The sequence below is a fragment of the Plecotus auritus genome (genome assembly GCF_963455305.1).
Source record: "Plecotus auritus genome assembly, chromosome: 10".
Classification (NCBI taxonomy): Eukaryota; Metazoa; Chordata; class Mammalia; order Chiroptera; family Vespertilionidae; genus Plecotus; species Plecotus auritus.
This window is the reverse complement of record NC_137785.1, coordinates 54,587,233-54,611,350: the sequence shown is the minus strand read 5'-3', so window position 1 is coordinate 54,611,350 and position 24,118 is coordinate 54,587,233. Positions and strand designations below refer to the sequence as shown.

At 53.6% G+C, this 24,118-nt stretch overlaps 1 protein-coding gene across 1 annotated transcript; it reads left to right on the top strand.

Annotated features, from left to right (window-relative positions):
• Positions 1–1,085: 1,085 nt before the first annotated feature.
• ADGRG3 (adhesion G protein-coupled receptor G3) lies at positions 1,086–17,264 on the top strand (the record flags this gene model as incomplete). The annotated part of the gene is made up of 12 exons (XM_080645043.1): positions 1,086–1,177; positions 3,541–3,721; positions 10,010–10,148; positions 10,635–10,781; positions 11,535–11,669; positions 12,183–12,222; positions 12,413–12,513; positions 12,676–12,788; positions 13,877–14,157; positions 14,237–14,330; positions 15,321–15,595; positions 17,158–17,264. Exons 1-12 carry the CDS (start codon positions 1,117–1,119, stop codon positions 17,262–17,264), a joined length of 1,674 nt encoding a protein of 557 aa, XP_080501169.1. The 5' UTR covers positions 1,086–1,116.
• Between the last annotated feature and the right edge of the window lie 6,854 nt (positions 17,265–24,118).

Below are 24,118 nucleotides of genomic sequence, written 5' to 3'. Positions count from 1 at the left end.
GACCAGCTGGTCCATGATGGCAATGATTCCACAGTGACAATCAGACAATGATAGAGATGATAATGGCCACGCAAAGTGGCTGAGCAATTCACTGGCATCATCTCATGAGATCCCCACGCGCCTGGTGAGAGGCTCAGAGTAACGGACAGCTTAGGAAAGCCAGGAAGTGGCCAGGACAGATGTCAGCTCAGGCCTGGCCAATCCCCAGAGCCCATGCTCTTGTCCCCGCCCCCTCCCAGCCTGCCTCTCCTGGTGGGAAAGGGCCCGGCCCCTGGGCTGGCTCCCTCTCTTCTCCCAGCCCCAGCAGGCATGGATTTGAGCCTGGCTTTGTTCGAACCGTAGGCACCGTAGGCGTGAGCAAGAGAGCACAGATTCCATCCACGTCTGATCCTCATCCCTGTAGCCAGGCTGTGTGCCCGCGTGTAAGGACCTCCTCAAACTCTGGCGCGGTCCTGGGAGGCAGCCCATTGCCGTTTGCTTTACAGAGGAGGAAACAGAGGCTCAGAGAGGCCCCCAGCTTGTGAGAGGAAGGTCTGAGCTGGGTGTGCCTGACTCCAAAGCCTGTGCTCACCACCACGCCCCATGGAGTGGGCTCTGGGGATTGGCCAGGCCTGAGCTGACATCTGTCCTGGCCACTTCCTGGCTTTCCTAAGCTGTCCGTTACTCGGAGCCTCTCACGAGGTGCGTGGGGATCTCATGAGATGATGCCAGTGAATTGCTCAGCCACTTCGCATGGCCATTATCATCTCTATCATTGTCTGATTGTCACTGTGGAATCATTGCCATCATGTGAGGCCTCTGTGGCCACTGGGCCGCAGCCCCACCGCAACCTCCCAGGCAGGGCCAGGAGCGCGTCCCCCGGTGGGTTCAGCAGCTCCTGTCCAGTCCGGCTCCCTCTGCAAGTGGTCACAGAACGGGGTGAGGCGGGAGCACTGTCCAGTTCCCCACACCTTTCACAACCCAACCGATGGCGCCATGGAGCAGGAAGGGTTACAAAGAGGCCACAGGAAGCTCTGACGCTGCGGGGAGGGTGGGGGCAGGAGGGCTCTGCAGAGCCTGGGACCAGAGGATACACAGCCACAAGGCTCCCGCCAGAGTGGACAAGGCTGGCCAAGGATGGTGCCGCCCAGGGCCCTGGGGGCCCTGCTTCTCCCGCTCCTCCTGCTCCTGGCCTCAGGTGAGCGACTGGCTCCTCATCTCCCCCTGCCAAGCACGAGACCCTGTAGCAGGGGCGAGGATGGGCAGGGAGGGGGCTTGAGTTAGATGCCATCCTGGTAAACTTTGGTCCTCCGGGCCTCAGATCAGTGCCCTGGGCATGGAGGGAGCATGGAGAGTGCTCCCCACTACGCCACCTGCACTGTGGCTCCCTGGCAGGCCTGGCCCTGGGACACGGGTGGGTCTGGGACACGGGTGGGTCCTGGGACACAGGTGGGCCCTGGGACACAGGTGGGCCCTGGGACACTGGTGGGCTCTGGGACACAGGTGGGCCCTGGGACACAGGTGGGCCCTGGGACACTGGTGGGCTCTGGGACACAGGTGGGCCCTGGGACACAGGTGGGCCCTGGGACACAGGTGGGCTCTGGGACACAGGTGGGCCTGGGACACAGGTGGGCTCTGGGACATAGGTGGGCCTGGGACACAGGTGGGCTCTGGGACACAGGTGGGCTCTGGGACATAGGTGGGCCTGGGACACAGGTGGGCCTGGGACACAGGTGGGCTCTGGGACACAGGTGGGCCCTGGGACACAGGTGGGCCTGGGACACAGGTGGGCTCTGGGACATAGATGGGCCTGGGACACCGGTGGGCTCTGGGACACGGATGGGCTCTGGGACATACATGGGCCCTGGGACACCGGTGGGTCTGGGACACGGATGGGCTCTGGGACATAGATGGGCCCTGAGACACCGGTGGCTCTGGGACATAGATGGGCCTGGGACATAGATGGGCTCTGGGACACAGGTGGGCCTGGGACATAGATGGGCCTGGGACATAGATGGGCCTGGGACATAGATGGGCTCTGGGACACAGGTGGGCCTGGGACATAGATGGGCCCTGGGACATAGATGGGCCCTGGGACACAGGTGGGCTCTGGGACACAGGTGGGCCCTGGGACATAGATGGGCCCTGGGACATAGATGGGCCTGGGACATAGATGGGCCCTGGGACACAGGTGGGCTCTGGGACATAGATGGGCTCTGGGACACAGGTGGGCCCTGGGACATAGATGGGCCCTGGGACATAGATGGGCCCTGGGACACAGGGGGGCCCTGGACAAGCTCTTCCCCAGCTGGCCTCTGAACTCTGGGAAGGGGCAGGGGAGCTGTAGAGCCTGAGGCCTGGCAGGGCTTACACTGCCCTCCCACCACCCTCCACCGGCCCCCCTTCCTGTCCCCACAATGGCCCCACAGTCCTCAGGCACCCAGGCCAGGAACAAGACTCTCCCGCCCGCTTCACTCTGGCCTTGCACACATGTGGCCGTTCTCCAGGGGCAGTTTGAAAGCCCCAGGCCTTGTCCTTGCTGGTCTCTTTCCCAGGAAAGCTGTGCTCCAGCCCCTGCCCACCTGGCCAGCCCTTATTCATTTCCCTGCTGCTCTGGAAGTCCATGGTGATCCCTCAGGCAGAGGGGAAAAAACCTACTGCAGGAAACTTTATCTGGACAAGGGGGGGGGGGCAACTTGGTGTCAGTGCTGGGGAGGCAATGGGGAGCGGTGGGGTCTGTGGTGAACTGGACTTGACAAACCCACACCGAGGGGGCGGCTGCTGCTCATCTCCAGCGGTCACTGCCTCGCAGGGATGAGAGCCCGTGCAGCCAGACCACCTGCCTTTGATGAGAAATGAACACCTACAATGAGTTATGTCCTTTATGCTATGGTCTCTAATCTCCCTCAAAACCCACTAGCCTCATTGGACTGATGAGAAGATTGAGCCTCAGAGAGTTTAAGTAACTTGCCTGAGGTCACACAGCTTGTAGGTGACCCAAAGCTTCCTCTCCAGCCCCTGTCCCAGGGGAAAGGGAACTGAACTGGAAGTCATGGAAGCTGGTTGCTAGTCCTGGAGCCATCTCCAGCTAGCTGGGGACCGTGCCCCAGTCACTATGCTACAGGGGCCTCAGTTTGCTGTATTCTCTACTCACCTCAGGAGGTGGCTGTGAGAGCTGTAGTGGAAACGGGGGAGAATGAGGCAAACCAAGACCAATACATTCATAAGGCCACAGTTGCAAGGGCTTTGGAAAGTCTGATGTAAAACAACTGCAAAAAGCCAGGCAGACTTCCTGGAGGAGGTGCAATAGGGTACTATCACGAACATATTAAACCTTTTATCTACAGAGCCACAGTTTTACACACTTTCTCCAAAGCATCCCACTGGCCCTGTAAGATAGGGGGGAGGGTATCTCCTTTCACCTTGGACCCGAGGCCCAGGGAAGGTGTGATCCAGCTCAAGTGCACACCATCAGTGTGAATGGGCGGAGCTGGGGTTCCAGCCCACACCGCAGACTCTGGAGCCCTTGCTGCCCCTTCACACTCTGCATCCCTCCCTTAGGCGAGAAAGATTTCATGAACAAGTCTGAGCAAACAACGAAGTCCGAGCAGGCGAGGAACGTCTGCCTGGGGCTCGTCAATAAGGACCATTACGAACCCTTCGAACTGATCAGCACTGCGGAGTGCTTCGCAAAGTGCGCGCAGTCGGGGAACTCCTCCTGTCACCTGGGAAACCTGCAGAGGTAACAAGGCCCTCTGCGCTGGAGCAGGGATCTGGGGTTCCTGCAGGGGTGGGGAGGAGGGATGGGATGGAGCTATCAGCCCCCCCTGGGGATCGAGCCTGCAGCCTGGGCATGTGCCCTTGACCGGAATCGAACCCGGGACCCTTCAGTCCGCAGGCTGATGCTCTATCCACTGAGCCAAACCGGTTAGGACCTGTATTTTAAATAGAAGAAGAATATAGTCAATTTGCATTTTAGAAAGATTGCTCATGCCCAGGTGGTTTGGCTCAGTGGCTGAGTGTCAACCTATGAACCAGGAGGTCACAGTTCGATTCCCAGTCAGGGCTCAATCCCCAGTGTGGGGTGTACAGGAGGCTGCCAACCAATGATTCTCTCTCATCACTGATGTTTCTATATCTCTCTCCCTCTCCCTTCCTCTCTGAAATCAATAAAAATGTATTTTTATTTTCGAGCCTGCAACCCGGGCATGTGCCCTTGACCAGAACTGAACCTGGAACCCTTCAGTCCACAGGCTGATGCTCTATCCACTGAACCAAACTGGCTAGGGCAAAAAAATATATTTTTAAAAAAGAAAAAAGAATGACTGCTCAGGCTTCAGGGAAGGAGACCGGGTGATGATGCAGGATGAGATGTGACGGGGTAGGCTGGGAGTGCAGTAGCCTGGGTACGAGTGAGAGATGGGCCACCAGCACCACCATCACAATGGGCACTGAGCTCCTAGAAAAGAGGGACGGACTAGAGAGATGGTCTGATGTAGAATCACTAAGACCAAGAGACCACAAGACATTGGATTGAGGGAGAGGAAAGGGCTTAGAATAAAACATCTTCAAGAGTCATCTCCAAAAATACCTTTGCTCTCTCCCCTCCCTTCCCTTCCAATAAAAGTTGCCCATGAGCCTTCTGGGATACTCAGTCATCACTCAACACATATTTGTTGAAAAAGTGAATGGAAAGCCTGTGTTCGTAGGCTGGGTTTGTTAGGACAGCAGACTGGTTGAACTATATCTTTTCAGTGGCCGGAAAATGCTCCCATCCCACCTGAAGCTATTCAGGTAGCTTCTTGGCTCCAAGAAGCTGTTATGTGTGCTACCCTTATAGTGGGGTCAGCACTTTGGAAAAAGCAGGTTCTATGGCAGTGGTTCTCAACCTTTCTAATGCCGCGACCCTTTAATACAGTTCCTCATGTTGTGGTGACCCCCAACCATAACATTATTTTCGTTGCTACTTCATAACTGTGATGTTGCTACTGTTATGAATCGTAATGTAAATATCTGCGTTTTCCGATGGTCTTAGGCTCTACAGCAGCGGTTCTCAACCTGTGGGTCGCGACCGCTAGCAGGGTCGCCTAAGACCATCGGAAAACACAGATATCTACATTACGATGCATAACAGTAGCAAAATTACAGTTATGAAGTAGCAACGAAAATAATGTTATGGTTGGGGGTCACCACAACATGAGGAACTGTATTAAAGGGTCGTGGCATTAGAAAGGTTGAGAACCACTGCTCTAGGGGATCAGATGTAGATTCTGTTTCCAGCTCTATCTCTTAACCGAGTTACCTCCTTTATCATCACAACCCTATTGAGGTAGGTTCTGTTATCAGCCCATTTTTCAGATAAGAAAAGTAAGGCTCCAAAAGGTTAAATAACTTGGCCACGGTTACACAGCAGGTAGGTAGCAAAGAGGCACATGGACCTAGGTCTGGAAGGCAGCAGTGGGGGAGGTGTACACACTGGGGTCAGACTGCCAGCGCTCAAAAATGGCATTAAAAGGTGGACAGGTTACCGTTCACTGGCCTCGTCTGTCAAATGGGGCTAAAATGACACCTAGCTTCATTATCTCATTACCAGTGTTGTCATGTTACTACACCCCAAAGCCCTTGTTCTTGCTCTCTGTCCTATGCCTTCCTCAGGGTGTTGCTGAGATTAAGTAATACATGTCAGTGTTATCAGCAGACAGTAGGATCTCGATAAATTTGAGTGTTCTTTATTTTAATAATGTTTCTTATATTATAAATGTAATACATAGTCATTATGAAACATTTTGAAAATAGCTATAGAAAGGAAAATGAAAAATTGTCCACCTTATTTTCCAGAGGTAACCATTATTTTCATTTTGGTGTATTTTGTTTTAGTATTTTATGATATATGCTAGAGGCCCAGTGCATGGCATTCATTAGCAGTGTAAGGAGCTTGGTTTCAACATACCCTTGAAATACTGGCAGTTATTTTGGTAATAGCCATTCCAGCGGGTGTGACGTGAGATCTCACTGTGGTTTTGATTTGCTTTGCACAAATGACTCATGATGTTGAGTCTCTTTTCATGTACTCATTAGCCATTCGTATATTTTCTTTGGTGAAAGAACTAGCCAAATCTTTCCCTCCTTTTTAAAAACTTGGATTTTCTTCTTATATTGAGTTTTAAGAATTCTGCATATATTCAGGATTTAAGTTATTTCTTATCAGATGTATGATTGGCAAATATTTTCTCCCAGCGTATGTATACATGTCTTGTCTTTTTATTTTCCTAATGATATCTTTTGAAGAGCCAAACATTTACTTTTGATGAGGTCCAATTTAAATTGTGTGTGTGTTTGCTGTCACATCAAAGACATTCATCTAGCCCAAGGTTACAAAGATTTTCTCCTAAGTTTTCTTCTACAAGTATTTGGTTTTAGCTCTTATAATTAGGTTGTACATTTGGAGTTAAATTTTTGTGTACAGTGTGAGATAAATGTCTAACTTTACATTATTATTATTATTACTACTACTTTTACATCTGTATATCTAATGTTTTGGCACCATTTGTTGAAAAGACTATGCTTTCTCCATTGAATTACCTTTGGAGGGCATTCCATTGAAGAGCTAAGTGAAGCCTTAGCTGGTTGGCTCAGTGGATAGAGTGTCAGCCTGTAGACCAAAGGGTCCTGGGTTTGATTTTAGTCAAGACACGTACCTTGGTTGCAGTCTCCTCCCCGGCCCGGGCCCTGGTCAGGGCGTGTGCAGGAGGCAAGCAATCAATGTGTTTCTCTCACATTGCTGTTGATGTTTCTCTCTATCCCTCTCCCACTCTCTCTCTCTAAAAAAAAGGAAAAATATCCTCAGGTGAGGATTAACAACAAATTAGCCCCCCAAAAACAAACAATAAAAGAGTTAAGTGGAAGCTCCTGGAACGTCTTCTCCCAAGATAGTAAACCAGAAACTAAACTACATCCCTGCAGAGATTAATGCCCCCGTGACAGATTTGAAAGAAGCAGGGGTGGCAATACCTGTTCCAACTCCATTGACCTCACGGAGTCAGGCGGGTCTTGGAGAATGGCTGTGGACCAGCATGAACTTAATCGCATGGTGAGTCCAATGACACCTGCTGTCCCAGACGAATGTGTTTACTTGAATACATCAACACAGCCCCTGGCAATTGGTACGCAGCTATGACCCGGCGAATACTTTTTTCTCTGTACCAGTTTGCAAGGACTTGGCAGAGCCAACAGTATTCTGTCACAGTGTTTCCTCGGGGCTGTGTCACCTCCCCTCCTGCTGTCATCATATACTTCACAGAGACCTTATTAGTCTTGACACTCAGCAAAGCATCACTAGTCCACATTATGCTGATTAGATTTGATGAGCAGAAAGTGACATGTACTTAAGATGCCTTAGGAAGACATAAGTGAACTAGAGGATGAGAGATAAACCACACAAGAATTCAGGGGTCCATCATCTCATTGAATTGTCTGGGCATTCAGATGTCTGGAGAACGTCAAGAGGTCCCCTCCAACGTAAAAGGCGATTTGTTTAATGTCACACCACTTACCATGAAAAACAACACCCAACAGGCACAATGTGGAAAGATATGTATTAGGCAAACATGGAACTAAAGGAATCTTAGTAGCTATACTAGTATCAGGCAGGGAAGATGATGGTACTTAAGTGGGTGTCAATGTTGTAATTAAAAATTCATTGGTATCACGATGCTTTAGACTTTTTGAATGTTACATTTAACACCTAAATAATTTCTAATAGATTTTTTTAAATATATTTTATTGATTTTTTACAGAGAGGAAGGGAGAGGGATAGAGAGTTAGAAACATCAATGAGAAACATCGATCAGCTGCCTCCTGCACGCCCCCTACTGGGGATGTGCCTGCAACCAAGGCACATGCCCCCGACTGGAATCGAACCTGGGACCCTTCAGTCAGCAGGCCGATGCTCTATCCACTGAGCCAAACTGGTTAGGGCCTAAAATAATTTTTTAAGTGCTCTGAGAACCAGATGAGGAAATCTTTCCTTGAGAAAGTAGTGGGGCTGTTTCATGAGGCCACGGAATTTTTTTAAGTGCATGAGGTGAAATATATAATGAAATACAATTCACGATTTTTATTTGGCAACAATGACAATCACAATAGTTCTTTGTTTCCAGTTTTAAAAGGTAAACAAAAGGTAGTCTCGATTGACGTGGTTCAGTCTGTGGATTTGGACAGCCTCACCCCACTGCTTCTGCCTTGATGGTGTTCTAATTGCCTGCTACACTCAAGCACATTTGCACATATCTGCGAGGCTTACTCTTCATATGACACAATATTTTTTCTGTGGTTTCTTGGGGTGGGGGGTTTTGCCTTGATAACTGTGAGTGTTCAAAAATGATGTCAAAATAAGAGCCTCCTTTTGTGTTCCTGACAAGCCCTCCATAGCTACTTCTTTCCAACTGCCTTGATCTGGTTGTATCTGCCCCCCACCCCCTCCCTTCCCCTCCCATTGCTATCTCAGGTCTAGCCTGAGCCGCGGATCTTAGGTTTAAGAAAAACCCCCTGGCGCGCATTGACGTTTCAGTACCACGGAGAGCGCTACACTCTCGCCTCACCTTGCTATTTTAGCGGAGGCCCGGGAGCTGTGGTAAAATAAATGCCAATTAACTTCTATGTTCTGTGAGGTTCAACAGCAGCTCAGTTCCCAGAAGTCTGTTTCCACACAGCTCGTCTTCAAAGACTGAATTCCCAGTATGCAGTGAGTACACGCGAGGAGGCGCTCACTCATACCACGCAATTACCATCCCGCAGTTTAATATGCTCAGAGGAATTTCTCCAAAGGAGATATGCGAAGACCAGCACGCATATAAAAAGATGCTCAACATCATTACACATTAGGGAAATGCAAATTAAAACCACAATGAGATGCCTCTTTATACCTACTCGGATGGCTACAATTGAAAACAAAACGAAAAATACGTATTGGCAAGTACATGAGGAAATCGGAGCCTACCTCGTCGGCGGGAATGTAAAACGGCGCAGCGGCTGTGGAAAACAGCCTGACAATTCCTCAAAAAGTTAAGCAAAGCATTACCACTGACTTTACTCCTAGGTTTGAACCCAAAAGGATGGGAAACAAATCCTCAGACAAAAGCTTGTATGTGAATGTTCATAGCAGCCCTATTCACAATAGCCCAAGCATGGAAAAGACCCAAATGTCCACCAATGGATAAATGGATAAACAAAATGGGGTATATCCATACAATGAATTATCATTCGCCCATAAGAAAGGAATGAAATACTTGTACATGCTACAACATAGATGACCCTTGAAAACACTATGCTAAGTAAAAGAAGCCAGGCACAAAGGGTCAGAGGTCATCTAATTCCATTTATATGAAATATCCAGAATAGGCAAATGTATCGAGACAGAAACCAGATTAGTGGTTGCCAGGGGCTAGGGGAGGAGGGAAAAGAGTGACTGCCTAATGGGTATGGGGTGACGAATTGTACACTTAAAAAAATATTTTTATTGATTTCAGAGAGGAAGAGAGAGAGAGACAGGGAGAGAGAGAGAGAGAGATCAATGATGAGATAGAATCATTGGTTGGCTGCTTCCTGCACGCCCCACACCAGAAATCAAGCCCACAACCTGGGCATGTGCCCTGACTGGGAATCAAACCATGACCTTCTGGTTCATAGGTCAACGCTCAACTACTGAGCCACGCCGGCTGGGCAATTGTACACTTTAAAGTAGTTAAAATTTTGTGTTATGTGGAAGTTTTCACAAGGAGACAAACACGTGAAATACTCCAAGGGACTGCTATCTGGAATCCCTCGGACAAGCTTGGGCTGTTCCCTTGCCACCCGTCTCCTTGGTGCTCCCAGGGTCTTCCCTTTGCTATTCTGAGTCACCCCTCCTACCCAAGAGCCTGGTGATCATGGTCCATGGTCTCTCTCCTCCTTTCATCCAGGTTGGGGACCAGGTGAGTGGGTGGCTCAGCTGGCAAGGCCCCACATTGCCCCTGCCCCTGGCCCCTTACAGATACTGGCTGGACTATGAGACCTACCTGGTGGAGGGGAGTCTGAGGGAGACGGTGGATTTGCCTTTTCTGAAGGCTGTTGTCAAGAACGTCAGCACCAGCATCGCAGAAGACCTGCACTTCTCTCTGAGCCCCTCTCAGGTGAAGCGTCCCTGCCCCTGCTGGCTGGCTCTGGCCGGTTTCCTCAGGCATGGCTTTCAGAATTCTGTAAGAGTCACGGTCTGTGCTTGGTGCCCAGCAAAACCTAGCCCTCCTGTGTCCCTGTAGGGCCCCTCCGCCTTGCTAATGGGTGCTGGTGAGTTTAGTGGATGAGTGGAACCCAGTAACAGATAGTCCAGATTTCTAGGACGAGACCCTTGGAAGGTGCAGACACCTTGTTACCCCCATTCTCCATATTGGGAAAACTGAGGCCCCGTGAGTGCCATGACGTGTCCAGGGGCTCACAGCCTGGACAGAGAGAGCTTGGGCTGTGCCCCCAGATGTCCTGCCTCTCAGAGCGGAAGTCCTCAGGTGCCGCCTCTGCACCTGGCGTGCCTCCGTTTCCCTTCCCCATGGGGGAGTGGCAGGACCTGTGTTGGGGGCTGGAATCCGTGGGTCAAGAAGGAGCCACTGAGTCTGTGGTTACAGATTCCGGGGCAGGTGACGGAGGACAAGCACATGTTCCCCGACAGAGTCCGGCTGCCCAGGAGCCTGTTCGCCTCCCTGCAGGGCAGCAGGCCGGTGGTCCCCTTGGCCGTATCTGTGCTGGACGTCAGCCCGGGGAACCTCTTCAAGGTGAGAAGCTGGATGGAGGGCAGGGCAGCTCGGAGGCTCCCCAGGCAATGCTTGTCCTCTGTGGGGTCTTCCTCGAGGCACCCGATGGCGATGGAGAAGGCGATGAGCCTCTGCAGCTCACAGCCATCCCAGACCCATCTCTAGAGTCTGTGGATTTCAGACTCACACTGGTCCACTCACTCAGATATTCGGACCCCACATACCAGTGACCTCGGACTGTATGTGTATCCCAAGTGTGCCCATGTCCCTGTGGGTCCCTGTGCATGCACAAACATGCATGTCTTCCTATTCCTGGTACACACACAGTCCACATGAGCGAGTGTACCCATACCCATGCAGGTGTGTCCCATGTGTGTCCCAGAGGCATGTATCTGCTCCCATGCAGACATGTGCATGCCATAGTGCTGGTGTGGCCAAGGCCTTCAGTGGTGGGGTACTTAGCCCCGTAGGCACCCCCACCCCCCATTTCTGGGCTGATGTTTCTCCTGGCCCTGGGCCCCTCCAGTTAAGAGGCAGAGGAGTCTGGAGGCCAGGGATGGAGAGGGTGGGTGCCTGGCTCTGTGACCAGCCTGAGCAGGAGGCCATAGGGAGCAGCCGGGAGGATGTCACCCATGACCCCTTGGTCCTCTGGCCCCTAGTCTCAGACTTTGCCCTCCAGGCGAGGACCATGGGTCCTGAAGGCTCCCAGGAACCCTGTCACGGCTGAGTTGAGACAGCCCCTTCTGCAGCCTGGCCCCCCATCTCCCTCCACAGGGCCCCCAGCTCAGCCTGGAGGATGAGGGCAGCGTGTTGAACAACCGCCTGGTGGGCTTGAGTTTGGGCCGGATGCGTGTCACGGCGCTGCAGGAGCCTGTGGAGATCACCTTCTCGCACCCGCGTCAGCCTCTGGTGAGCCCCCATCCAGGCCGGCAGTGACGCAGGGGCAGACAGGCGGGTGGGCACCCCTGGGCACATGGACAGACAAGCACAGGACTCTGCACCGTCCACCCTCCACGTCCACCCAGAAGAAGCCGTTAGGACTGCACACACAATTGTGCCCAGGGATGCGTGCCCACCCTGTGCGCGGATGCCCACATGCCTCTGGAACCCTCCCAGTCATGTGCTCACAGAGGTGCACACAGGAGCTGGCACACCCACATGCATGCACACGGCATTACACACCTACCCAGACATGCGACCCTCCCAGCCACAGCCCGTCACCATACCCAGGCCCTCATGTGCCGATCCAGGGGCCACCAACGGTGTGGCCCGTTCCTATGTGACCACCATGTTCCTGCGTGAGCCTTGCACGCACATGCTAAGAGGAGGGAGCATGCGGTCCTCCACCTCCTCTCCCACGCTCTTCTCTCCCCTCTCCCAGCCTCCCCCTGCTCTCTCCTGACTCCCATTCTCTGGTTTCAGAACATGACCCTCACCTGTGTATTCTGGGATGTGACGAAAGGTAGGGCCTGGAGGACCTCCTCTGGGTAAGAAGGTGGGGAGAGTATGGACTCCCTTAGGGGTGCAGGACTCTACCCGCACGGCCCCTCCCCTCTCTTCCCTCCTCTTTGTTCCCCTCCCCTCCTCTCTGGTCCCCTCTCTTCCTTCTCCCCTCCCTCCCCTCCCTTATGATCCTCTCCCCTCCTCTCCAGGGTCAACAGGAGACTGGTCTTCCAAGGGCTGCTCCACGGAGCCCGGAGCCCAGGCGACTGTCTGCCGCTGTGACCACCTGACCTTCTTTGCCCTGCTGCTGGTAACAGCCCCCCCCCCCCCCGCACCCCCCCCCCCCCCGCACTTCTGGAGGAGCCCAGACTCCTGTCCTGGGAGGGAGCTTCCTGGCAGGGCCCATGGCCCTTGGGGGTGGGTGGGCCTGGCCACCAGCTGATGGGGTCCTGGTTGGGGGTGTTGCCCACAGAGGCCGATCTTGAACAAGGCCACCGTGCAGGCCCTCACGCGAATCTCCCAGGTTGGCTGTGGCGCCTCCATGGTTTTCCTGGCCTTCACCATTGTCTTCTACGCGGCCCTGAGGTGGGTGACCCATTTCCACTCCCTCCCGTCCTCAAAGGCAGCACACGTGCAAAATTATATCGATATCTTCTCCAGACCTTGGTGTCCTCATCCATAAAATAGGGTTGGAGGTTGCAATGTGTTGGGGTCATTTCAGTTACAAGTGGCAGAAACTCAACGCCCGTGGGCTTAAACATCACAAGGGATGTGTGGGCCATGTAATTGAAAGACCCAGTGAGCTCACGGCAGGTGGGGTTGGATCCAGGACCAGGTGCCCGGGAGCTGGTCTCCCTCTGCTTCTCATATTTCCCTCACTCCTTTGTCAATTGTGTCTGGCAGCTTCTCCACCCCCAGGGGCCTCAGGGAGCCCAGGCTTGCATCACGGCCTCTCAGCTGCCTAGACGGTTAACATCGTACACTGAGCCCCAGAACTAAAGTCTTTCAAATATTTTTAAATAATTGTAGCCCGACCGGCATGGCTCAGTGGTTGAGTGTTGGGGCTCGATTCCGGATTCCCAGTCAGGACACAAGTCCGGGTTGCGGGCTTGATCCCCCAGTGGGGGGCGTGCAGGAGGCAGCCAATCAATGGTTCTTTCTCATCATTGATTCCCAGTCAGGGCTCAATCCCCAGTGTGGGGTGTACAGGAGGCTGCCAATCAATGATTCTCTCTCATCATTGATGTTTCTATCTCTCTCTCCCTCTCCCTTCCGCTCTGAAATCAATAAAAATATATTTAAAAATAAATAAACAATTACAGACTAACAGGAAGTGGTGAAAACAGCGCATAGAGTCCCCATGCTTTCTTCATCCAGCTTTCCCCAAAGATGGCGTTTTCTAGCATCCTAGTACAGTTTCAAAACCAGGCACGGAAAGCAGAACACATCCAGGGAATTGCAAGTTATGCCGTTGGGCTGAAGCATCGAGTTGAGGGAGGAGACCGGCAGGATCCGCGTGGCCGGGAGAGAGAGGGCTCCTGGACTAGAACCTGAGGGCCCTCACTCTGGCCGCGGCAGGGGCGGAACAGAGGAGGTGGCTGGGGGCTGGGGGGGGGGGGAGAGGCCCGTGATGCTGCGGCCCTTGCAGCCTCTCGCTGGCCCTTCTCCCCCAGGTTCTCCTGGAAGAGGTTCAAGTCAGAAGATGCCCCTAAGATCCACGTGGCCCTGAGCGTCAGCTTGTTTCTCGTGAACCTAGCTTTCTTCATCAATGTGGGGCATGGCCCAAAGGGGTCCCACGCCGCCTGCGTGGTCCGGGGGGCCATCTTCCACTACTTCCTGCTCTGTGTCTTCACCTGGATGGTCCTGGAATCCTTCCACCTCTACTTGCTCGTCATCAAGGTCTTCAACACCTACTTCGGGCACTACTTCCTGAAGCTGAGCCTCGTGGGCTGGGGTAGGTGTTGCCGGGCTGGGCAGAGGGGCTGGCTCGGGGGTCTGAGTCCCAGCCGTGCCATGCCCTCTCCCCCGCCCAGGCCTGCCAGTCCTAATGGTCATCGGCACCGGGAGTGCCAACAGCTATGGCCTCTACACCATCCGAGACGAGGAGAACAGGACCACACTGGAGCTGTGAGTGGTGGCTGTGGGAACAGGAGTGACGCCAGGTCCCCGGCTGCACAAATGGAGGCCACAGGGAGGTGGGGAGAGGAGGGGACCCTGGGAGGAGAGACCCAGGAAGTCAAGGCGAAGGATCCTCCTATCCGCAGGGGTAAACTGAGGCCTGGAGAGAGGATATGCAATGACGAGGGGTCCTGAGGAGGAGGAGAGAGAACTGGAGCAGGAGGCAGGATGCCTTGCTCTAGCCTGGTCCACCGCCAGCCCACCTGGCACTTGGCGACACATTTTTAAAAGTGCCCCCAACCCCCAATCTGACATGCCAGGCGCTCAGCTGGATTTCAGCCCCCACCTGCACCCTCAGCCAGGTGCCCCTGCGCAGGGCACAACCTGCTCACATATTCCCAGCAGCCCTGGTCCTATCTAGGCTCTGCCTCTGCGTTGCTGTGTGACTTTGGGCAAGCTCGGCCTCTCTCTGGGCCTCAGTCTCCTCATCTGTACAATGGGGTGGAGGGCTGACAGACATGCTCTTGTGGACTTTCACCCCTGCAGTTCAGGGAGCAGTGGGGCAGAGCTCAGCCCCTCCCAGGGCATCTGTCTTGGGCCCATGGCTCTGTGTTAGGAGGGGCTGGTCATGTCCCCTGGACTCAGATGCAGGGGCCACAGGGTAGACAATAAAAATGCATGCGCCCTGACCAGTTTGGCTCAGTGGATAGAGCGCAGCCGATCAATGATTCTCTCTCATTACTGATGTTTCTATCTCTCTCTCCTTCTCCCTTCCTCTCTGAAATCAATAAAAATATATTTAAATATGAAAATAAAATAAAAAATAAAGAGACACCAGACCGGAGCCTCCCAAGAGCCCCTTCCCCAGGAGAGTGGGGTTGCTGGGTGGAGTCGGGAAGGATGTCTTCTTGGTCACTGAAGGTCAGTCCGGGGAGACTGCCCAGGGCTCGCTGGTCAGGGGGACCTGGCCCAGTCCCAATGGCCATCCACCTCCACCAGGTGCTGGTTCCAGAAGAAAGCTGCCCTCTACGCCACCGTCCATGGCTACTTCCTCATCACCTTCCTCTTAAGCGCTGTGGTGCTGGGCCTGCTGGCCTGGAAGATCTTCACTCTGTCGAGTGCCACGGCCGGCAAGGAGCAGCGGCAGAACTGGAAGGGGGTCCTCACCTTGCTGGGCCTCTCGAGCCTGGTGGGCATGACCTGGGGGCTGGCCATCCTCACGCCGCTGGGCCTGGCCACCATCTACATCTTCGCGCTGTTCAACTCCTTACAAGGTGAGGCTCCTGGGCCCGGGAGGTGGCGGCTGCCCCGTCTGCACCAGGGGTGGGAGGTTGGGATGGGAGGCAGGGAGAGAGTGGTTTGCAAGACACAGGATTCCACCGAGGTCAGCTCAGATCAGGGCTGCTGATTATAAATATCATAGCCAGGCCTCTCCCCAGGCCCTCGGGCAGAAAGGCTGGCTGACCTCAGGGGAGCGGCTGCCAGGCTCAGGAAAAGCCATCCAAACCAAAGCAGATACTTTCTCCATCTTTCTCTCTGCAGCCAGGTGCATCCTCTCACCTCCTTCTCTCTCCGCTGGCCCATTCCTACCCATGGCCCCCAATAGAGTCACCTCAACCTGAGATGACCTTCCAAGTCTAGTGACTACGGTCTGATTTAGTCTCTTCCAGATCTTAGTAGTGTCAAGGATCTGATTGGGCCCCCTTAGTCCGGTGTCCATCTCTGGTCCAATCAGCTGTGACCAGGAAGGCAGGGTCATGTGATGTGGTGGCCACATGACATGGACAGAGTCTCTAAGGAGCTGTGGAGGCAGGAAGTGATTAGTGGAGGAAATGATTGATACATCTGCTCCCTGCCCCCACAGGGTCCTTCCTCTGATATCCAACAAAGGGGCAGGCGCCCAGGGTGTGTGCCCCTGCCCTCTTGGCCCCCTCATCCCTGTTTCAAGCCTCGCATCCTGTCTGTGGGAGAAACCCCTACCCAAGCTTTGGTTCACAGTCTCACCCCGTGCAGGGCAGTCCCTGCAAGCCCACAAAGACAGGTTGGCCCCCAATGCCTCATGGACCTCTGTGGCGTTGTGGTCGAGAACATTGCGGGCAGGCGGACCTGGATTCCAATCCCGGCAACACTCATGACCCCACAAGTCACTCAGCTCCTTAGATCAGGCCATCCGGACAGTAGGGATAATCCCACACCCACCCCACCAAATTGGGTGATGATGAATGACAGACGATGCATGTGGGGACACACCTATGTGGAAATGATGTTAATAACAACAGAAGTCATTGTTATGGGCTGTCTGGGACGATCCCCAGATGAAAAAGCATGAGTCCGCCTCTGGAAAACCCCAGAGGTTCAAGGTTGGAGAGAGGACGCCTTGAAGCTGTCGGTGATCTCATTATCCTTTCAGAGGTTCCCCTTCATCTTTTTCAATTAAATTTTCTTTTTTCTTTATTTCAGAGAGGAAAGGAGAGGGAGAGAGAGAGAGAGAGAAACATCAGTGATGAGAGAGACTCATTGATTGGCTGCCTTCTGCACATCCCACAACTGAGGAAGGAACCCAGGCATGTGCCCTGACCAGGAATCGAACCGTAACCTCCTGGTTCATAGGTTGACGCTCAACCCCCGAGCCACGCTGGCTGGGCACCCTTCATATTTAAACCTGAACTCCAAGATGCCTTTTTGATTCCTTTTCAGGAGTAGGTTTCGTTTTGGTCCCATTTCCCCATAAATTCTTGAACTTTTACAAAGGGGCTATTTGTCCTGTGGCCGCCCAGCTCCCTGTCCCCACCCCACCGCCCTCACTCCGGGCTCAGCCATGCCCTCTCCTCCGCAGGTGTCTTCATCTTCTGCTGGTTCATCGTCCTCTACTTCCCAAGCCAGAGCACCGTGTCCTCCTCTGGCACTGCCCGGGCTGAGCAGACCCACACGGCGTCGCAATAACAGGACTCGGCTCTGACCCACTGTGTGAACCTGGACAGCTCCCTGCCTCCCTCTGGGCCTCGGTCTCTCAGTCTGTACAATGTGGCTGGGGAGGGAGGGGGAGGAACCGGGGAGAACCACATGATCTCAGAGGTCCCACCCAGACCCTCTCCGGTATCAGAATCCCCCAATCCAGGACTGCAGGGGCCCAAGGTTCCTATAACCCTGAGACTCCTACCAGCACAGAGCGGCACCCTCACCCCTGCCGCTCTGCACACACACCCCCCCACCCCACCCCCGCTTTCATAGCAAAGCAGCCCATCTCTGCCATTGCCCACCTTCTGGTCTCAGGAAGGGGGGAGTCTGTTGCTGGCACAGCCCCTCCGAGGAGCCCAGCCTCCCCTTCCTCCCTGTTGTCACTGCCTCTCCACCCGCTGGCTCCCCTGCCCGTGGTGAGGGGGGCATTTAGGAGGTGTCTGCCCCTCAGGCACCAGGTAGTTGTGAACTGGAGGTTTGTTTGGGGGGTTGGTCCTCCCTGGTCTCAGCCAGTCCCACCATGGCCTATAATCACAGAAGAACCCCCACCATTTGGGGGGCTGCCAGCCCTTCAGGTGCCAGGACACTAACATTCAGAGAATGCCACTCAGTGGGTGAGACCCCCAGCAAGGCCCCTGTTCCCATTCTGACTGCCATGTGGGTGGCTTGACCTCTGATCTGCTGTCATGGTAGGGGTCACGGTGGGGGTCACAGTGGGCTGGAGATGCAGGACAGGGGAGGGGGCTGGGCTTAGCAGAGAGAGGGAGCACATCCCCTCCAGCCTCCCTCCCCCCACGCACACCCCACCGGGAATCTGAGCACCTACAGCTACAGAGCGGGGGCTTTGCCGGCCTCACTAGCCCGGTCCGCCCAGCCCTGGTGCGTCTGGGGCCCTGAGCAAATATCCACCGACCTAATAGGTGGATGTGTGAGCTTGGCAGCAGCCTGACAGAGCCCTGAGCCAGGGGTGTGTCCCAGGCCAGACCCCGCTTCCAGCAGCTGGACCTCTGGGTCGCAAGCAACCACACGCTGTTTCCTCCACAGGAAACACGAGGAGGCAGATAATAGAGATGGAGGAAGAGCTACAGAGAGAGAGCTACAGAGAGAGCATTAACAGATGAGCTGATGCAAAGGAAGAGATCAGAGAGGGATAGATGGAGAAAGACAGCAGCCCTCCTCCCCGCATCCCGCTTCCCCAGCCTGCAGACAGGAGGGCAGAGCCCTGGGATGGTCCCCCTCCCGGCCTTGACTTACTAACCTGCGGGGAATCACACCCCTCCCCACCCACACCCTGCCCAGGGGGCTTTGCAGCGGGTCAAGCACCTGCTACAGATGAGAAGTTAGTCCCATGAGACTCTCCCCATGGCCCCAGGGCTGCCGGCCTGCTGCCTCCCAGATGCCAAGTCGGGACCAGCAACAGATGAAAGACAGGAAGGGGGGGGGGGGGCCTATTTTAAGCAAGTCACCGCGTTCCTGGAAGGGAAATCCTGGGGTGTGGACATCACATTAGCTGGGCGCAGGCTTCGGTTTTGTGCACACATTTGGTGGGGCTGGGGGGTTATCTTCACAGACCTATGTTTCTCATGCCAAGGATCTCAACCCCAACGTCTCGGAGTTGCCAACCTGTGCTCAGGAAGAGCAGAGGGACGCCAGGGCCTGAGGGCCTGGGTTCAAATCCCGCCTCTGCTACTAAGGGGCCGTGTGACCCTGCGCATGTCCCCGCACCTCTCTGAGCCTGTTTCCTGCTCTGTAAAATGGAGATCAGTCCTTGCCGCGTCCCGAGAGCACTAAGTGAGGTGACAAAAGTCAAGATTCAGGGGAAGGTAGTTGGCTCCCCGAGACCCCCTTCCTTGGCTTAAAGAGAAACCAGGTGGAGCCTTGTGTAAAGCATGAGCCTGTATGTGAACTAGGAGGTCCAGGGTCCGGGTGTGAAGGTTAAGGCTCCCCTCAGATTCCTTCTCAGCTCTGCCAAGTGCACAGCCCCGTGTGGGGACGAGGCATGGAGGCCCCGAGAGGCCCAGCAACTACACCAGCCGCTCTGCGACCTGGGCTGACGCTAGGGCAGGGCTTCCCGGGGTCGCTGGCCCTCCTCCCAGGGCACCACCTGGGTTCAGGAGTTACACCTCTCCCTGACCCCTTGAGCCCTGGGCTGTGGTTCTCCCAGACACCCCCAGTGGGAGCCCCAGCCCCAGATGACCCGGGTGTCCTGGTGCAGCTGGAGGGCAGGTGTGAGGCTCGTCTTCTGCTGGCTCCGCCCCAGGGCCAGGAGGGCAGAGGGGCCAGGGTCCTTCGTTGCCTGGGGTCACTGCCCAAGCAGCTCCGAGAGCCAAGCAGAGCGCGTGCGAAGGCTAGGCGGGGCAGTGGTAAAAATGCACCCCGAGGCCCCGCGTGAATGAACAAGGGTCCCCTGTCCCTGGACCATCATGATAGCAAGCAGGTGGAGGGCAGCACCATGGTTAAAAGCATCGACTCTGGGGTCAGCCTGCCTGGTCCAGACTCTGCCCCTGCAACCTGCCAAGGACCAATTCCTCACCCACTGAACCTGTGAGACAGGGGTGGCAGTCGCTGTCCCACAGGGTTGATGAAGGATTAAATGAGATACTGGCTGAGAGGGCTGCCTGGTGCCCGGTCCACCTGGCCCCGCAGGACTGGGCCAGAGCTTGGCCTTGGCCATCATCGCCTTATCAGGCCCTGGGCTGCAGAGGTCATCGGTGTGCTGCAGGAAGGCCCCCCACCCCCATCACCACCGTGACTCCCTGGTTCTCTCCGTTCTACCCCAGTTTATTTACTCCTAGTATTTCTTATTACAATATAACAAATATACAGGAAATTGGAAGACCTACGTATTCTGTGCTCTCTGATAGATAATATCAGAAGACAAAAATTATTCACAAATTAACCTATGAATACAATGCAACTTCAATAAAGATTCCAAATGATTCTTTAAAACTTTAAAAAAATTATTCTAAAATTTATTTGGAGGCATTTAGGCCTCACATAACTAAGTCAACGTTAATGAAAGAGGGCATAGAAGAAGACTTGAACTACAGATTCTTTTTTTAAATTTTATTTTTAATGCCCTTGACTGGAATCGAACCTGGGACCTTTCAGTCCATGGGCCAGTGCTCTATCTACAGAATCAAACCGGCCAGGGCTTAAACTACAGGTTCTTTAAGAAATGATTACAAGACCATAATGATAAATCCAATACGGGGTCTGTGCAGAGATAGGCATGAAGACCAGTGGAACAGAATAGAGGGCTCAGTGGCAGGCTCACGTACACTTAGGAGACAAAATACATGACTAAAGTGGCATCACCAAGAAGGATGAACGATCCGATGATGGTTTTGGAAAACTGGCTCATTATACGGAGAAAAATAAAACAGAATCTCTACCTAACCCCTCAGAATTTGGACCAGGCTGGCTGACCCCAAGGATGGGCTCCAGGCAGATTCAAGGTCTAAATGGGATGCCAAAATTATGACGGTAATGTGGGAAAATATTTTGCAACCTAAGGGCAAAGAAGGACTCTTCAAGCAAACATTCATAAGCATAAAAAGTCAGACTCAAACCTGGCAAATTTAATCACATCAAAATTAAGGTTTTCTGTTTAATGAAGGACACCCAGGGATATATTAGAAGACACGTGACAGGATACAGGAAGATATTTGCAACATGGAAAACCAGAGAGTAACATCTGGAAGTCCTGCCAATCAAAATAAGGACGTCCTGCCAAAACCGGTTTGGCTCAATGAATAGTAGGCCTGCGGACTAAAAGGGTCCCAGGTTCGATTCCGGTCAAGGGCACATAACTAGGTTGCGGGCACATCCCCAGTAGGAGGTGTGCAAGAGGCAGCTGATCGATGCTTCTCTCTCATTGATGTTTCTAACTCTCTATCCCTCTTCCTTCCTCTCTGTAAAAAATCAATAAAATATATTAAAAAAAAAAACAATAACAAAATAAGGACGTCCCCAGTAAAGAGAAATGGGCTGAAGTTTTAAGAGACGGGGGTAGGTTTCACTGCCTGGAGAAAAACGGGGTGCTGCTGCTGACCCAGCCACCCAAAAGGAACACTCCCCCAAGTCTAAAAGGGACAAGCCCACGGCCTGTGTGGCACTGTCTGTCGTGGAAGGGAATTGGTGGCAGAGCGAGGTGTCCGTCCCTGCGAGAGCAGAGAGGTTATTCGTGTGGATCCGTGCCGTGGACACACGGCAACATGGATGGGTCTTGAACAACGTGAAAATAAAAGAAACAGGAGGTCTGAACACAATATCATTTACACAAATTAAAAACAGCAGCATGCAAAACAATGCTCATTTGGGGGGAAAAAAACACCCATCAGAAAGGTTGCCTATCGGGAGCAGGGAATGGGAGTGGGTGTAGGGATAAAGGGAAGTAAATAAATATACAAAAGAAATGAGATGGTGCATGGGGCAAAGGAGAAAGAAGCCTATCTATGTTCCATCCACCAGCCCAACACGTCACTGACTTCCTGCTTCCTCGTCTCTCCTGCCTTCACCCCCGTGAGTTCCCCACAGAGCTAATTGCAGGGTGCGCACCAGGACTGATGTCCACACACTGTCTCCTGAGCTCTCCCTCAGTCTAATTTATCCTTCACACGTTATTTTCCATGACTGCATAATATTCCAACCGGAAGAAAATAACCCTTCTTTACTATTGAGAATTGAGGTCAGTCCTACCTTTCAACCAGTAACAGCAACTATATAACCTTGTCAGGACAGCTGCAGTGTTTCTCCACTCTTTCACCCCCAAACCTCCACAGGGCTGCATTGGGACTTTTGTGGGTCCCTTTCTCCAAAAACAAAAACAGTAAACGTTTTAACAATGGCTGTGTTTTTCAACTGGTTCGCCAGCATTCCCAAAATGTTAACCATCAGCTCTTGTGAGCTGGCATAAGCTGGTTCCAGCCCACCACTGGCCAAGGAACCTGCAGCCCAGGTTCTCAGAAGACTACATTTCCCAGAAGCCTCCTCTCCCAGGAAGGCCCTCTGCTTCAGAAAGCCGTTACTATGGAGACAGACTAAACAGATAGTACAGGCTGTCCTAAGAGGGTGAGAGGGGAGTAGGGGACTGAGGGTGGCTGGACCCTGCCTGGCAGGGAGGGTGGGGGAAGGTGCTGGTGATAAAGGGGTTTCTTCCACCCTGACCTCTTTGGGGAAGTTTTCAGTGTGTGGGGGGCGGGGGGGGGCGGGGGGGGGCGGGGGGGCAGGGGGGGGGAGGCAGGGGTGTGGTGTTGGGGAAGAAGTTGCTTCTGGGCCTCTGGGCAGGGTCCAGGGAACTTTGAGGCCGGAATGCCCTCTCCAAACTGCACTATAGCTGGCGAGGCGGCCTGATGTGGGGAAGGAAGGACGATAGGTTCTGATCCAGCTCTGCCTCTGATGACCGTGTTCTGTGACCTTGGGCTCAGGCCCCGTCTTAGCTCTTGCTCTAGCTGTAACCCCTGCTGCCCACTGACACCTTGGCCCTTTCCCCATCCTGCTTCTTTGTTTACTCACCATTACTCCCCACCCCTCAGCCCCCGCACACTCTTCTGGGATTTCCCCATCTCATGTAGGCCCTAAAGTGCATGGACTTCAGAAATATACCCGGATTGGCTATTTACTAGCTCTGTGACCTTAGGCTGTGCTCTTAACCTCTCTCGGCCTCACTTTTTTTCATCAGCAAAGGGGGTATCATAATACTGTCTGCCTCACAGAGTCATTGGAGGATAAATGAGGTTATCTCTGTAAAACCCGTCGTTTGCATGGGAAACTGTTAACACCTGGTTATTATTGCCATCTCTGGGCTCATCGCCTCTGTGTCCAAGAAGCAACAGGGCTGTGTTGCTTGGCTGCTGGGCTCAGTGGGAGGTTCGCCTGCAGGGAACTGGGGTCTTGAACGGGCCTGATGGACACAGGGCCTCAGGTGTGATATTGACCCCCCGGGACTCAGGTGGGTTGACCTCCAGAAAAACAACAGACGCGTTCAGCCCCTCCTGAGCCCTGTGGAATGTCAGGACTGGATGGAAAACATCTGTCCCTCCTTTCGTATTACAGAAGGGGAAACTGAGGCCCAGAAAGGGGCAGGGAGTGGTTCAAGGGCCCAGCGGGAGCTGGGAGCAGAGCCTGCTTCTCCCTCTCACCAACTGGCGGTCAGTGACTTGCCTCCCCCAGAGGCCTAGGCAGCCTAGGTAGGGGTTGGATCAGGAAGGTGGGGCCCAGCCTTTACCTCCAGGCCCTGGTCCTCTTGGCCCTGGTCACCCCAGGGGGTGATGACAAATCTGGGGAGACCTCGCTCTTTTCCCCCCAGTCCTCACTGCCCCTCCACCACCACATTCTGTGCTTTGGGTTGACTTTCCTCCTCTTTGGACCTTTGCCCTGTGTGTTGTTAAAAAAAAAAGATCTTTGCGGTGGGGTAATGGAAAGTCATGAGCTGGGAGGCAGGACCTGAGATGGCATAACAGGAACTGGCTTAAACAAGCAGAGGCTGTTTCCTCATATGATGGGAAGCCCAAAGGTGGTAGGTACTCAGACCTCACGGCGCCTCTTGGGATCATGGATCCCCCGTCTCTTCACTCTGGCATCCTTAGCAGGCAGCTTTGGTCCCCATGAGTGGTTATCTCACGGTCATGCATTGGCTGTACCCCTGCTTTATGTCCCTGTCCCAGGCAGGAAGAGGAGAAGGGCCAAGGGTCTGTGCCAGCTGGACTCACCCCTTAAACAGGTAGCAACTTCGATTCACATCTCAGCGGCCAAAACTGGGTTCAGATCACAGGGCTGACTCTAGCTGCAAGGGAGGCTGGGAAGCTGAATATTTTAAATTGGGGCTCTGCTTATGG